Below are 16,917 nucleotides of genomic sequence, written 5' to 3'. Positions count from 1 at the left end.
ACATAAGTAAACCCACTAAATGACATAACAGAAATGGAGTCTGATCATATTTTAAGACAGGCGATATTATTATTTCCCACTAGTGCCTCACTTATTGGAAGACAATGCGTTCACAGATCTATCATTTTGGCGTAAGCACAGAAGCTCCAGGAAGACAAATAAGGGTGAAAAACAAAGAGATGCGAAGAAGGGGAAGTGAATTCCTCCGTTTAGGATTGTACTTCGACACAAAGTCAAGATATCATTGTTTTTGAGCATTGATGAAAAAATTCGATTGTGTGATTTCCGCTGCTGACCACAAAACTAATTCTACAAAGTGTCAATACCGACCATCCCTGAAGGAAAAGCAGTAGTGCAATGGAGGAAGGGGTGGAGAGAGAACATGCAAGGAAATAATCCAATCATTTGTCGCGTTGAACCAACAAATGCAAGCAAATCATACTGCCCCTTCTTTTGATAAAATGCATGAGCAAGGTTGCGTAATAAATAGACTTATCTACGTTGTGAGAGACGGTAATCAAGACTCAAGTGCAAAGAGAATGGGCGCGTTTTGCGTGTCTTTTTCGACTGAGACTAATGTTAACAGAAACAATAAAATCCAAGTGATATCATCGAGTAAAAAACACAAGAAAAGTCAACTAGGTGGGCAATGGAAAGTTGAAAAAAACTCCAGAATATCACTGAGGAATTATTACAGGAAGTAAAGTATCCATGCAACAAATGCGAGACAAAAGTTGCACAAACTGAGGCAAAAGTAATAAAAATTAGAAACCCATTCATACACTCACTTGAAGAGACATCACGACGTAATTATACTTCTCAGTACGACCACAGCCGAGAAATTTGCAGAAATGCTCCTTGTCCTGCAGTTTACGAAGGACTGCTACTTCCATCTTCAGAACCTGCTTTGATTGTCGCGTTGACTCCAACTTTAACGCAACCTTCTCGCGAGAATTTTCCTCTTGAGCCTCGTAAATCTCACCAAACCCTCCACCACCAATTTTCTTAAGAACACGCCATCGATTCTTGATAATGTGTCCGGATGATACCAAATCAGTTTCCGATCCAGCTGATGCCATTCCCAGCGCTAATATACTAAATTATTTGATCAACTAGACATAACAGAGTGTGATTGCATGTGATATTAACCAAGATTTATGAAAAATCAATTTCAAGAATTCAAACCACCGATCCTCAAGGTCTCGAACGTAATTTATTCGATGCGCTTAAGTCATTCCTACCAATGGTGAACGGATAAACAATACTTATCCAGTAGTTTTTAGTCATGTGCTTATTACATTACTTTCTAAAATCAGGTTTAAAGAGCCTACCTTCAATAATATCTTTATGGCACTAACATTTGCCCACTGAAAGAGCAATTAATAAATACTTTTATCGTCTGTAAATAAATGAAAGAAGTTGGTTTTTGGACCAATTATAAAAAAATGTCGGCGAACCATTGTTTTTTAACACAATGCCCACTTATTTGTCAATTTGCGTAGCCCGTTGCTGTGACGCTTATATCTACTTATAATCTAAAAACGAAACGTGGTACCCCAAATAAGTTTCTGTATTTATGAGAAAATTGTCAAATTCTTTCACGGCTACAATTTGTGACCAAAAAATGAGAATTTCATCCTTACTGTAAGCAGCGATGAAATAGTAATTCAATGTGATCCTCGTCCAAAAGGATAAAAGTTTGCCATTTTTTTAATAACCCGTGTTCTGTCTCAATGGCGAGGCTCAACGTTTGCTGCATAAGCGATTGCAACTTAGATGCTTGGCATTTAGCACATCATCCTATGCCGCAAATAGCAAAACTTTGTGAAATAGTAGGAATTCAACTAAGGTATTCTTTAACACTTGTGACAAACCCATGACTTTACCCAAATTGATGTGTGCACTGACGACCTACGCAAATTATGTGATAAGGGCATTATGCAGTGTTAAAATGGCGAAAGCTCTAATTAATAAAGTGGTTTGTACATAAATACGCATTAATGCTCTGTTATTATCTGCCTTTTTAAAATATTTTAACTAATAGGTGTTTTTTAATTGGGAAGTATAGGCTAGTGGTTTCCTTTTATTTCTTTACAAATTTAATTTAGCAGACTCACTATTTTGATTATGGTCTATGACAAAGGACCTCTACACTTTGTGTTTTAAATGAAAAATTCCAAAGGACTGAACATATTTTGTCAAATTTTTCCACGCCTAGGTTGATTTAGCCTAGCACAATTTTTAATGATTTGAAAATGTTGCGAAGGTTGTTTTTCGACGTTGTCCTACCAACTGTGAGCATTGATCAACTGCCTTCCTTTACCATTAAAATTGGTTGACGTTCAGGTTAACTAACGACTCCTTACCATCTAAACCATTAAGTCGAACCCCTTTATCCTGGTTTGGTCACTACTGGCATGTCTTCTGAATTCATACTTATTCACTTCATTGTTGTTTCACCTTGCTCATCTGGCATACCTTCATGATTTTTTTGTATCTGGTAGGCTTTGATTAATCAAATCAGTGAACATGCTATTTTGTTGCCATGGCATCTCTAACCTCTTGTTCTATCACATTTTTCGAAGTGTTTGGTTTGAATGCTTTTATCGAATGCGATCATCTTTCATAAGTAGCACTTAAGAAGTATCAATTCTAAGTTATACTTTATCACTGTCGTAGAAGTCCGGCCTTTTTCTTCCGAGACTTTAAAGCAGACTCTACTTGTTAAACATCAGGAAATTATTTAGTTGTCCTTTCTGCTAATCACTCGACGTTAGTTTGGTTTCATATATTTTTATCGGCAAGACACGCAGTCGCATTTGTGCTTCGGGTAACTCGTTTGGGAGGGAGGTCTTATTGTTCACTTCTTCCAGTGACTCTAGTTTGATCCCTTTATTTACCTTGCTGCAGTATATAGCGCTGAACTTATCCTAGCACTGAATCCCATCTCTTTTGTGTCGCACCAACTTCTAGCCTGTATGTGCTACGAGTACCCAGTAGTCATTTATTTGAAACCCTTTTTGAACGGACTTGCTTAAATACACTGCTGCTTAGCAAGGGAAACTTTGCACGCAGAGGTCTATTAAGAGTTGGTGAGAAGTTAACATTCACATTCGCTCGTGGTGATTGTGTGACGGTCGAGCTTTTTTTCTGTAGGTAGGGAAAGCTTATAGTAGATGAAGCCATAGTCTTTCCACTTGGCGCGTAAAGCTCGTGATCGTCACTCAGGTTTGCAGTCCTTAGCGGCATTGGGGTTTTAAAGCCCGGAAACAGTTTTAGTTGAGTAGAATTGACTTTGAGAGGATATTTGAGCATGATATAAGGTTCGCGTTAACCGTAAGTCGAATTTGTGTCCTTACCCTTCATTGACCATCTTGAAAATTGCACCCCCTCTGGATAATTGTTGTGAATGAAGGCGTATTCTAGACTCTGGTAGAGGCACGGTATACTTTGAACTCGTGTTGATTTGTAGTAGATGTGGGTCGTTTTAATGTATGCGCTAGGCATCTCTCATCATGCGAATTCAACATCATTTAAACAACCATTTCGAAGGCGTGTACTCTCTCATCACCGTCTCCCGTGAAATGCGAGATCAAAGAAGAGGAGGGGCACAAACATTTAAAATAAGCCTTGATCCACAGTTGATGTAGGTCAGGCTTGTGTTTGCTTAATTCATCACTTTTCTTTCGAACCCCTTCTTTGTGACCTAGACACGTTTCTGAGGTACTGTCTTTTCTGAATTTTGGGCACTGTTGGGAGGCAGAATCTGAAGGTACGTTTGGAGGTCGTCCTGCTTTGCTTTAAGTAGGCGTTTATAGCAGTGATCTTTTATTGCCTTAATGAATCAGTTGTGCTTCTAACCCTCACATTTTCTGTTTCAACTAGCACCATGAGTGTGGGATTTAAAATGGTCAAATATGAAATCAGGGCAATTTTTGGCATATTATGGCTTGCATACAGATCAGCCAAGCTATCCGCCGTTGGTCGTAGAGATCTTGTGCGAGGCAATATTCCATTCTGATGCTGTTTATCCCTAGAAACCTAATCTGTTGCTAATGGCTATTCGTGATGCGATGGATATTTCCTAACGGATGTATGTGTTCATTAGCCTTCTCTAGCTCTATTTTCCTGCCGATATTCATGTCCGTGTCTACTCGCCTATTGCTTTTACCACCTATTAGTATTGACGAGATCTACTTGCTTGAATTTTGTGGGCTTCGCTTGAATCTGTCTCTCCCACTTTAAAAGGTAATTAATTCATAAGACCGTTTTCCTTCTGTTTGATCTTCGAGAAAGCTCCTTTGTTTGATCCAAAAAGAGGAGCTCTTTTCGAGAACGGCTTACTTCCTCGATTAATTCAAGCATGCCAGAGGTGATACGACGTTGTGTAAGGCGATAATGTGATTTATTGTTTATACTGAGGTGTTATTTTGATGCCTATCATCTGGGCACGTGTCCATTCATCACGTGATTTTCACCCCGTTCCTACACGTTGTTAGGACCGCGATTTGATCGGCGATTGATCTATTTGTCCTCCCTGTTTTTTTCGGTGAAAAGGATTTTATCTGACCTCCGAATACTATTAGAGGCGTGATACTGTTGGGAGTTGCTGATTGTCTGCAAACAGAAATCGGTCCTGTGTCCACATCACTCGTCGACCAGCCCTCAGTTTTGAGGGGATACATTCAAAATAGCGCCGGTGCGTATTTACGGCACCATCATTCTTAAAACGCACCTATTTTCCCTATTTCTTTGCCCCGAATTTGTTCTTTTCTGTACCAGTCTTTAAATTGCTGAAGATGAGAAGAGGGTAACTATTAAGGCTTTTTGACTTAACATTTGCACATTAATGTGTGCTTAATAGTTCTTATGCTTGATCGTTTTCCCAGGGGGTAATTAAATGAGACGTAACAGCTATTGTTCGACTTACTAAAACATGATTGTTCAACCGCCTGCTGCACGCTTCCTGACAATTTCATCAGCTAACTAATCCACGCATCTGTCTAGCTTCAGTACTAGCATCTGTGCTCATAGGTTCATGTGTCTACCGGCTGCGACGTCTTTTTTTGGGTACACCTTTGATTCGCCCATCTGCGGATTGTATTTGGCACGAGCGGCTCATCTCTAGCTCTACTGGGCGTTACGCTTGTCTCCACAACAGCAAATTCTGATGTAATTGCGCGGTTTTTATTTATGAATAGTCTTCTGCTGTTTAGAGAGGCAAAAATTTTGTATTTTGATTATTCTTTTATGTCTGAGTTGGCTAAAAACATGAGCCATAGGCTGAGAAAGTAATATTGCTATTCACCACTCCCCATGTGATTATTTCCTTTTTCTAGTCTTCATATTCCTGGCGTTTATCCTTTAGATTTTCTCCCCTTTTTGAGTGTGAAGTCCGAGTTATCCCTGCGGCCGTTGTCAGACTTTTGAGGCCAGACGTAAGTTTATTACAAAAGTACAGAATAGGTGGGGGGCTGGTAGCATAGGGGAGTTCCATGTCGTCATCGTGACGATCAAGCTGTCATATGGCGACATTTCAAATTTGAATATTTATCGCCTACAGCATACGGCAGTGGGTTTGTAGGATAAAATTAGGAGAGGAGGTAGAGTTCCAAGGTTCTGATCTGCGATAAAGATGTTGCGGTCACGTTTACGTCATTCACTGTCCATCCTGTAGAGGTTATCCTTTGTTCTGCTGTGTTAGGGCCGAATTTATGCCCTAGTCATTTACCGTCAATTCCTGTGAAAGTATTTACAATCAATTTAGCCTCATTTCTGCGTTGACGCGTTACGTACATCTGGAACATGGGGGAGAGGCGGTAGGAGAGTCGAGGATTGCGTATGTACAAATCGCTTTTTACTTTAGTGTGATTGGCCGACGTCCATGTCCTCCGAGTTGTTTACTGCTCACATGACCGCCTCAGAGGGCGACAAGCTCTGCACCCTCGAGGCTGAAGCGGCGGTTTCTGAGACGGCCTTTGGTGTGCGTGACATTCGTGTTGCTGAGGCATTGCCCTTCAGCGAGTCCCTTGCCTACATTAACCTCACCACACTGGAGGGTGAGAAGCTCTGCGTCGAAATCAGCGCAGCGGGCTTTAGACCTGTTGGTGTCTTGTGAGTCATCGCTGCCTATACTCCTTTCTTTGTCTTCCCTTTCCACCTCCAACCGTCTTCTTTCCGTCCTGTAGCTACGATGATGTGGTGGGACCAGTGCCACCACCTCACCAGGAGGGTGATGAGGAACCAGAACCCGGGATGGAGAACTACGAGACCATTTACGCTCTGCTGTCTGCCCGAAGTTCGGGTTTCCGTCACCAATTTTCGGAGAGATTGGCGCAGCGGCTTGCACAGTTACAGGACCAACAGCTATTGGAGGGGGACTATGAGGAGGAGGAGGAAGGAGGTGGGAAATGACGATATATAGTTCCGAGTTTTGCCGTATTTCGGTGTGTATTTCTTTAATCACTTACTGCCTCTTTCTTTCCTCCTCCCCTACATCCCTATACTTACTATGCTACTGTACAAAAGGAACGTTAGGAGTGCGTGCATTTTTGTGCATGTGTGTCATTTCTAGTTCCCTTGGAAGAGTCTAAGGTACTAGTGGAGCACCCCATGTTTTCTCCAAAGCTATAATAAGGCATTCCATTACAGGAGTTTTGCCTATTGTAGAGGGGTAGGGTGGATATAGGAGTTATCGAATATCCACGTCTGGAGAACCCGCATGGTTGGATTTTTTGCGCATAGCTCCTCTCTGTTAAGCGTAGTCCTTGAGGTCGCCCCTTGAAGATATGGTTGGTGTCAATGAATATTCTGTCTTAACACATCTGCTTTCGAGGTAACCTCCTTGTGACACCCTGATTTCCTTACTTGAGCACAGAGGTACAGATTTGACATAATCGGTTGTCCCCAATAGAGGCGCGAACGGTTTGGTGAATTTATGGCAAAGAACAGGAGTTGACTAACTCTTAAATCGCCCGAAAATATCGATGACAATTAGTCTCATGACAACAATGCGATTCTGGTAGTAGACGTTTCTGCTGCGGCTACAACAGCTCCGCCTGCAATTGCACTCACCTCATCCATCGCCTTAGTCTTTTCTCAATTCTCTCCTTCCAGTGGTCAGTTTAAGTGGATGCATCATGGCACGTGGTTTGTCTATTGCCACTTTGAATTCAGCCTCTCACTTGAAGCGTCAACGAATACTTGCGTAGCTTACACTCCCAATTGCCGTCTGTGCCTGGGAAACATTTTGGGGTCTGCCCAAGCATTCATCCAGCGTCCTCCAGGAATGCGAGTTGAGGGAAAAGCGCCGTTGCTGCCTCTATTTTTGTACGTCCCATGCGATTCAACAATTCGCGATGATTGCATTCCGCAGCTGGTGGTTGGCAAAACTAATGACAGATTTTTTGGTTTGCGAAAGTGTACGAACAAATAACCTGGAAGGACAGCTTTTCTAATGACCTCGTTCGCATGAATGCAGCGCTAAACGATGTTTCGATTCCATCTGCTGATTTTCAGAATGTAGGAACTCTGGAATAAGTGCAAGAAATTGAGGAGTTCGAGTCAGCGGGACTCCATGGTCACCAGATTTGATGGCGCAGTAGACCACGCACGCATCGTGTTTAGGCTATTTTAGCCTGGACGGCTATACTCGGGGTGGCAAGCCTCATCCCTCCGTCCTACGTCTGTCGTCGACGTGGAACACATCATGGATGTAGAGATTGTCGTGGTATTTGTGCAAGAGGCTGGCACTCCTCTGGCAATCACTCACTCATCCTCAAACACAAACATCTCCAAATATTTTGCGATCCTAGAAAGTGGTTCTGTTTTACACTGGTTGTCACTACAGTGAAACGGATCTACCTGAAATGGCTGTGTCGAGCTGGCCGATCTGCCTGTGTCAAAACTTCCCGGATGTTAGTTAGAAGCTGGAATGATCGACAGGATGCTGAACCTTCGAGTTGCCCCTCGAAGACATACGAGACGGGAGGTGGCCTTATCAGGAATACCTTGAGAGGCTGGGTAACTACCTATGGTTATCAGGGCTTACCAATCGACTTGATTGCAAGTCTGTCTCGTTTCGCTTGTGCGGAGGTCTTGGTTGTCAGTTCTGTGTTTGAAGCTCGCGCACTCACAAGTACCATGACACCAAGCAGAGGAGAGTTGGCAGCGACTGAGTTCGCCTGAAGTCGTAGTAGGCCCTACTGCCGCACGCATACATAGTGACGACGTTTTTCAGTCCCTCAACGAGGCTTCTGGATTAATTGCCTACAGCTCCTAATCTTGGTTATTTCGCTCGCTGCGAAGTTTACTTTCAGGGGTATGTAGAAGAGGAGTACTGACAATGAGACGTAATTTCACGGACGTGGATTGTGACAGACACACTCATTTGATGAAGCACTGCAGTGTTATACATTCGACAAATAGGAGGACTTCAGCACACCTGTTCAGGAGTGGCGTTGTCAGGACAAGGATGCTTAATCCAGCCTCAGCGGAGGTCACGCCATCAGAAGATCAACAACAGGCTGTAAGAAGAAAATCCCCTTCTAGAATATGAGGACTCATACATCAATCGGTAGCCTTCGCAAACGGTCCAATTCAACGACTTCAGATTCTCGAAATTCAAGCACCAATTCTGATACTTCAAGGTCTGTTGCAGCTTCCATAACTCCTGCGACAGTCACAGCAGCAAGGGTCTTCGCAGCGAGGCTGCAGCAGTGATTGCTGGAATTTGGACTCTTTTACCCTCTGATGGATGTGGTTGTTGCCACAATGACAAAGTTCCTTCATCACTCCTCTTTTTATTCTAGTTTTATCTTACTAACTTCAGGATAACCGCTTGTCGGAATGCAAGTGGGCTTTATTTCAGTTCCGCCAAGTCTTTCTTTCCACTGCGCTTAGCGAAGCCTGCGCCCTGACAATCTCCGACACTGTGGCACGGCTGATGACCCGAAATTGGTCAAGAATCTACCACACCCAAACGACTTTATAAGTGGACTTTCAGCCTCAGCAGTAGAAGAGTCTCGAAGACGTCTTCATTCGTGTTCATTTATGCTCCAAACTTCTCTACCGTGGTACAGTGAAAGAAACCAAGCGGTGGATGCATTTCTTATGAACTCGCACCCTTCAGTGCCAAACATTCCAGGTGGAGCGCTCACTCATCCTCGTGCGAATCTTGAAAGATTCGCAGAAGCGGTTCCAACGCTAATTGAATTCTTTTTTATTTGACTCATTCATTGACAGCGTGAACAACTTGGTCGACATTTCTTCGTCGCTCTCCATGCCACGCAACGTAGAGGAAGGCAGCAACAAGGCAGTGCTTTCCTCTTTCCACCAAAGTCCCTTTAGCGCAGTTAATGCATAAAGGTCATGTGAAGAGGTTCTAACACCAAGGAGGTACACCAAACTCCACCCTTCTTGAGAGACAACCTGTGCTCCGTTTTCAGTAGTCTTCGACAAATTCATTTTAAACTAATCAAACGGTCATTTTTGAGGCGGTTATAATATTCCATTGCCTTTGTGACCTCCATGGAAGTCAACCAATCAGCCAAGTGGTACATTCAATGCCGCACCATGTGAAAAGAAGTTGGCATGTATTCTTGTTGGCACCACCGAAGCAGACGATTCCATCATGAATGGACAAGGACAAGTCAGTAATCATGGCCGTCTTCTGGACGGTAGACCTCTCATAGATAATATATGACCCCAGTTGAAACCATCGATAGCCTATATTCTGGAGAAGGTGGTGTGGAGGAATGCGGAATTAGGGGGGAGGTGTTAACGAAGCATGCCTCGATCTTATCAAGCAAAGGACTTGACGGGTTTACTGGCTTGACCTTAATAGGGACCCTATTGTGGCCAACAGGCCCTGGAGGTCACTTGACTTCATTCCTTCACGATGGCATGGAGATGGGTCATTCTTAGACCTTCTACGACATCGAACTTTATTAAATGATGGGTCTGTTGCCACGGCTCGCCTAACAATCCACTTGAATTTCTAGCCTGTAGGCTTTCTTCCATGATGGAGGAGAGTAATGTCTGCCTTAGTTCTCTTGAAAGGATGAGAGATCTCCCTTGATTCCGTCTCCACATTAGTGGCGTGAAGTTCTTCATTTTGTACCACATGCGTCACGGGTCGGTTAGACCTTCTCTACCCAGAGAATGCCACTCCTTCCAGCCTCGTACGTCGTGTACAACGGTGATGATGTGATGGGATATGCTCAATGCCCATAACTGATGTGGAAGTGTGAATGTTGAGTGAACTACACAAATCTGCTATCTCCATGTTTCTCGTTAAAATGAAATCGAAGAAACTATCCTACAACTTCCGAAAGCTTCCTGACTTATTTCATTCCTTGAGGTGCTCCCCCATTGCATCCAACAAATCTCTACAAACTGGAGAGGAGTCAGTTGGAAATCCTATCCCTGTGAAAAATTTGTAGAGGAGAGTTGATGTTCAACACTTGGAGAAGGTCCGATTGCCCTCGAAACGCCAGCCTACCTTCCCGGGACGTTGTTACACCTCTGGAACCGAGTCCCACAAGACAGACTACCTCGATTCACCTCCATCAGGTTAATTTAATCAGTATCCCATAAAATTGGAAGCAAGGGTGAAGGGTTGAAAGGACCTTTAGCATACCCAGAAAGTGGTCCAGCGAAGTGTGAGGGTGAGTGGATGGACTGACGCATATTTGCGCTTTCTAATGTATTCGTGTGACCGACCGAAAAATTCCTGCAAGTTCTAACGCTCTTACAACGAGGTATGCCGAAAACCACACGAGTGTCATTAACCAGGGGATTCAGGGGCAGACAAATAACTAGGCAGTAAAAGTACAGGAATGAATGCGAGAGGTTAGGGCCACCGGAGCAAGGAAGAAGGTCAACATAATGCAACGGGGTTTCACACCAACAGACGGCTTCTTTGCAAACGATGAGACTAGTGAATAGCCTGATTGTAAAACGCCATAAATGGTGAGAACTTCACCGCGTTTTGTAAGCAGGACGGACTGGATCACTACCGTTTAATTGAGGAGACAATCATTTCGTCTGTCTTGCGATGGTTGCCACAGAAGAGAAATTGATGGTAGTGCAGTGGAGGAGACTCCAAACTTGAAGTTGGGAGACTGGATGCGTGTTTCTTGGGTCAGGCCATGCAGCAATATGCCTGCTCACATCGAAGACGGGCGTCTGTCCTGAGGCAAAGTAGTCGCTAAGCCAGGCAGGCGCTTTGGCCACCTTTCGGAAAACAAATGGCTTCACGATGCCGGATGACTGCACATTGTCATATCTATGCCACGCCTAGCACACATTCAGCCGTTTGGTTTCCTGGCATTCTGACTTCCTTGCCTGGAACACCATAGACCATCTCAATGCCTTTGGGCCATTGCATTGCGGAGGTTATTACTCACACGCCCGCCTCCAACTATGATAGACATGTTGTCGTCCACTGTCTGCTGACACTTCAGCTTCGGTTAATTTACTGCAAGTTGTGTGTACTCGTTCATCATTTGCTCTGAAGAGAGGGAGGACGAAGTGGATGGGATAAGTAGACCCTCCTAAAAGTGACTAATTGTGAGGGAAGATGGGGATTGCCTCCGAGGAAATCCGTTGAGACAACTTGAATTATTCAACCAAGAAATCTGAGATGGGTGGTTGGATGAATGAACAAAGTAGTAAATGGGTGGACAGACCAATGGGGAGTTGAGAGAAAGAACACACAGTTGAGTGGAGCCAGGATGGATAGATAGATGGATGGATAGACAGATATTTGAATGGAGCGGCGACGTGTGGAATGTCGAAGGAATGAGATCAAGGTGGACAGATTGGTGATTTTAATGGATCGGCATTGAATGAATGGACAATGGCGGATGGACCCATTATCAAATGCAAACTTCATCTTGCCTCTTGCTGATCGCCTCAAATAGACGATCATTGAAGGCGGTTGGAAGTGGAGTTGAAGAAGTCGCTGGTTCTCTTCATCCCCCTCTTCTTGCACATTAAACTCGGATATGAGCAATACGAAATCCAGTCAAATCAAAGTACAGAATCTAGAAGCGGTGAAGGGAAGGTGAGAGAGGCCCTCGTTGTCTCTTACGGTGTCTCACAATAATAAGCACCAAGTTCATGACGAAGAATTCTAGGATGAGGCCACTGGAGATGATGGTACCAAAATATTGCTGTGGTGAGCTCCACTGAATGGCTGGCGCTGTCGAGAGAATGTGACTGGTCAGAGTGGCAAAGGTTTCGTTGATCTGAAGGCGCAGAAAAGAGTGGTTGATAGCGTTACGAAAAGATTGGTGTTGAGAAGCTTTTCATATTTGTTATTCTTTGGATAACGTCAGGCACTCCGCACAATTTTGGATGACTCTAGTAAAATGCCACTAGCTCATCTATTTTCCATCCCGGCCGAGGAAGAAGCGTATGCCAGCCATTCCGCACGCTTCATAAAGATCTTGCATCCAAATCACCTTATTAATAAAATTGCTACCAATTTGGAATATAGGAATGAAGGAGAGATGAATTTTCTCTGGGGTGTTTATACCTTGCAGGCATATGTCCCCACCAGATTATCGTCAACTCTATTTCAGTGTTTAGCATTAAGTTAACAGCTGTAGGACAGGAGGTAACAGATGAACTCAGCAGAACCAACGTGGTGTAGCAAGAGGAGCTTTCTGCATTGAAGGCGAATCAGTGTAACATGTTTCCTCAATTTCGAAGTCATTGAACTTCAACTGCGAAACAGGGGTGGGGGCAGAAGCACACTTACTAGACGCCGATTCTATTCAGTCATGGCAACTGGGATTTGTGGAGGTCACTTATCAAAATATCAACACTGGACTGTACATTTGATTAGTTGGCTTCATAAGATCGAAATCTTGGAAGAGGGAAGTGGATCTCAATGTTGAATTTGGATAATTTTAGACCAGATTTGAATTATTTGGGCATTGACATTGTGGTAGATGACGGTTACAAATAAAAGGACAAAGGAACGGGTTTAAAGGGAACGGCTTGAGTGGTTAGACGGGGGAACGGATGCGATATGGGCGGTTGCATGTAGGGTGAGTAGTAGCTCGCTTTCGAAGTGGGGATTTAACACGTAAACCCACTGATTAACTTAACGCTCAACCCAACCGAGGAACTTGTTGACGGTTGTAACTGTTTGCATTGCCGCTGGGGTGCCTGCATTTCCAAAAAACTTTCCTGCTACGGGTTTCTGGAAGCGACTATTTCCATGGCTGATTTTACTAGCATTCCACAAGGTCGCATTCTTGCTCAGTCCCCCGTAGTTGGCCGAGAATTGTCCAGAAGTACTGTGAGCGTACTACTTATTAACGTAAGGCTAATGTCAGGAGCCTTTGCGCCTTCACCATACTCTACTAGCCAGCTATCTCTCACGTACCCCAGCTTGGCGTTCCATCTCATTTTCATAAAAATGGACAGATAAAGCCATCTGCGCCCAGTTCTTACCGATTGAGTGCTCTGCATGTCAGTATAACACGATCAGACTCCACTCGAGTGGATGTCAACTGAGGGCAATTACACAACTAAATGATTTCATTTTCGAGGATAATTGCAATCACTTATCACACATCATCTACTCATACCTGAAACCATCTCCAAATGTCTCCTCCAACAATTAGGTATTATCAGAAACTGAATAAGTCAAGCTGCTAAAGTCGCATCAAGCGTAACACATCATCGCACAAACCCATCTGTTTGAATGCGCTGTCGGCTTGCATTCACTAAAATGGAGGAACCTTCGATCTATCAAAACCTGTCGAATGATTTCTCGAATAAAAACCATAAAACACCTCTTTTGTTTTCAACTAACTCAAACAGGCTGCTGAGGTCAGGTCACTGAGCTTAGAGAGACAATGCTACCGAATCCACAGCACAAGGCCAGTTGTGTGCAATGTCGTCCCCCGTCGCTCAATTGCGATTTTGAAATGAGGGAGTTGGAACATACACTTTCGTGAAAGGTGGTCCTCTCCCAATCACTGCTACCACTATATCCGTAGCCCTTCAATAGTGTCATCACAATCCTACTCTAAGGACAGCTATCTTAAGCCACTTAATGCTCCTCAACAGGGAGATAAAACAGATTATGGTTAAATAATGGGCAAGGAGGGCATTCAGCCTCTTGTAAACCATTTGGTAAGAGTTCACTTAAGAGCCTGTTAGAGTGCTACAGGGGGGATTCGACAGCTCCGTTCTTTTGCCGATTGTCTCAAGTTACCTTCAAAATGTAGGAGGGGTAAAACATTCCAGTGTGCAGCGAAGAACCCTGCGGCAAGCTTAATTAGACTTTTCCGTAAAATGAATTTACAGTTATGTAAATTGATAAAAATTGACTTTATGATACTAGGCAACGACAAAAACTGGACAAAATAGGATGACCAATAAAGAGATGCAGTAAACGATCCCCCTAATAGGCAGGGTAGTGCTACGTAAAAGGGCGGCATATGTTCTACCCATAAGCATTCAACCACTTGTCCACTCCAGTCTTCGCGATTTGCATTACTATCAATGCGCCGTGGCCCTATCCACCTACTCATGGTTTACTATTTGCTTACAAAAGAATTCGAAATTCCGTACCAATCAGTGAATGTCACCTCATCCAAATTTTGCCGATGTTCGAGGACTTCAATATCACTTTATTCGATTATCCCCAAAACAACGCGCCATGCGCTTGATCTATCAAAGCTGGGCGTCATCTAACGGAAAAGCGTCAGACCACTGTAGTTTACCGTTTAAATTTTTGGTTTATTGTGTCTGTAGTTGATTGCCGAGGTGCCGTCAACTTCCCGAATCATGTATCTATGCTCAATTTCGTGGATTCTGTCAGTGATGCACAAAGGTCAACGTTTGATTGGCTTAAACAAAGTTGGTGAAAATGGCGCAACTTGGCTAGTTAACAAAACTGTGAAGTAGCAGTAGTAAATGCTTTGATTATACTATTATTAGCAAGCGAAATTCGGTGGATGTACTTTATCCTACGTATCTTGGTGCGCTCTAATTGCAAGACAAGAGATAAGATTTCGAAGGAAGCATTCCAAACAAGGAATCTCTGCACAAATTAGAGGCAACTCAAAAAAATTAAATTTTGGCTAGTATCGCCAATGGTAGCGCCGTCTTCCTTGCCATCTTAGTGATGAGCCCCATTATGCTCATCACAAAATGCTCTGAGAGGCAATAAGTACCTCTCCTATCATCTCTTCACTCCGATGCAGCCATTTGCGATTCCAAAACTCATGCATAAACTTGTCTGAAGTAGCATGTACTTTGCCTCAGGACACACCGGTCGCTAAGGTGCGCGAGCCAATTGCTGGATGACCTGACCTTGGAGACACACCATTATTCCTCCACTATCAGGTTTTAAGTCTCCTTCTTTGCGCTTGCATTAACTTCTTTCCTGTGGTAGCTATGTATCTAGCATCCATTAATCCATCCATTCATCAATCACACTTCCATCCATATATCCAGCTAGTGCCCATTCATTCATCCAACCAACCACGATTTAACTAACTGGAAAAAAGACAGCAATACGGATAGTAAACCATCAAAAGCGGAATCGTTACTGATGGATGTGGGACTATTGTAAATAATTGCAAGGACACAAATAACTCGTTCTTCTGCCATATCACTTGTAGGAGGATTCTCAGTCCTCCTACCATCCCTTGTCAATGTTCGGTGCCGTCAATTTGGGCGGATTTGTTGTTCACAAGAGTCAGATCCCCCATGTATAAACATAGGAGCAAATTCCAAATAAGAATATTTTTCTAAGAAAGAGCGAATGAAGAATAAGTCAGTGGTAGCTCTGTAGCTCGAAGTAAAAAAATTAATTTTTTATATCTTTAGTGACAATTGCTGTTTGTTTGTCAAGGGCATTTCTGTTGAGATTTCCAAATTGTGATCCCACAAGTTGTTTCAAAAATAGTAACTTACACTGTTGACAGGTGTCATTCCACAATTCCACTTCAACTGATGACTTAATCGTTTTGGAGGAGTTGTAAAATGAATCGGCTGTGCATCCTCTATCAAAGTCATTCAGCAGGGCAAAGAGCACACAATGCCTCATCACGCAAATATGTGTGCAAGCGAAGAGACGTTAGCTTGTATTCCTCATTGCAGCTTGCAAGAATTTTCAACCCCATGGAATGCATCAGGCACCTTCTCATCGTGTCGCTATGACATAACCGATTGTGACAAATTTGGTATGCAAAGTGCAAGCAGACTGTCGTGGTCGTCTTCAGGAATCCAAATTTAGCACAGCAGGTGTTGAAGGCAGATGCGGAAGTGGGCTGGTGTAGGATTCAGGCTTGGGGAATGAGGTGTAGGATTTAACAGGCATACTGGCTTAAGCGTACAAATGCGCTGTCATTGGCTCACTTCTACTGCACTGCTCCACCTTGGAAAGGATAATACTAATGTCCAAATATTTTAGAGATCACTTCGCCCAATCTCATGACGCTGGTTTCGTGATGGGACAATCTTGGCCCTACTGTAGATTGATATTATTCAACTGTTGCTGCAGTTGTCACGGTTATTTTAACAATCCATCTCATGTTCCATCCTGTCTCACTTTCTCATGATGCAGGGGAATGACGTCTGCTTTACTTCTCTTGAAAGGGCCACGCAAATCCCCTCTCATCTCGTCTGCACATCAGCTGCTTGCAGTTCTGCTAGGTGTGCTGCCATCCTCGCGGTTCTTTTGTACGCAGACTGTAGAGTACCTTGCAGCATCTTGTACCACAACACCTCGCCTGAGGTAACTAGGGGAAATCAGGCTGTTGAAATGGTAATGATGTGATGGGATGTGCTTAGCAGCCATTGTTTACCGGAAAACATCACCGCCTTCGTAGGTGCCTCAAGCACCGCCTGGTTAGTCGAATAGATGGAATCATGCAAGAAGAGACG

The 16,917-nt window shown here is 43.6% G+C and overlaps 3 protein-coding genes across 3 annotated transcripts in view; 1 reads left to right on the top strand and 2 right to left on the bottom strand. All coding sequences in view use genetic code 11, as the record gives it.

Moving 5' to 3' along the window:
* Positions 1-1,079, bottom strand: part of EGR_05150 (Tau-tubulin kinase) — a gene marked incomplete at both ends in the record, with an annotated part of 15,661 nt that extends 14,582 nt beyond the window's left edge. The window contains one exon of the mRNA XM_024494399.1: positions 789-1,079. Coding sequence (XP_024351185.1) covers positions 789-1,079 — 291 coding nt within the window. The remainder of the gene's footprint in view (positions 1-788) is intronic.
* A 1,176-nt stretch (positions 1,080-2,255) lies between these two features.
* EGR_05149 (GSK3-beta interaction protein) lies at positions 2,256-7,718 on the top strand (the record flags this gene model as incomplete). The annotated part of the gene is made up of 4 exons (XM_024494398.1): positions 2,256-2,294; positions 5,867-6,114; positions 6,189-6,403; positions 7,627-7,718. 4 exons carry the CDS (start codon positions 2,256-2,258, stop codon positions 7,716-7,718), a joined length of 594 nt encoding a protein of 197 aa, XP_024351184.1.
* A 3,319-nt stretch (positions 7,719-11,037) lies between these two features.
* On the bottom strand, positions 11,038-14,035 carry EGR_05148 (hypothetical protein; the record flags this gene model as incomplete). The annotated part of the gene is made up of 3 exons (XM_024494397.1): positions 11,038-11,235; positions 12,105-12,251; positions 13,967-14,035. The coding sequence occupies 3 exons, from the start codon at positions 14,033-14,035 to the stop codon at positions 11,038-11,040; spliced, it is 414 nt and encodes a 137-aa protein (XP_024351183.1).
* Between the last annotated feature and the right edge of the window lie 2,882 nt (positions 14,036-16,917).

This window comes from Echinococcus granulosus (assembly GCF_000524195.1).
Source record: "Echinococcus granulosus chromosome Unknown EG_S00036, whole genome shotgun sequence".
NCBI lineage: Eukaryota > Metazoa > Platyhelminthes > Cestoda > Cyclophyllidea > Taeniidae > Echinococcus > Echinococcus granulosus.
The sequence above is the reverse complement of the archived record's forward strand: the minus strand, read 5'-3'. Positions and strand labels throughout refer to the sequence as shown.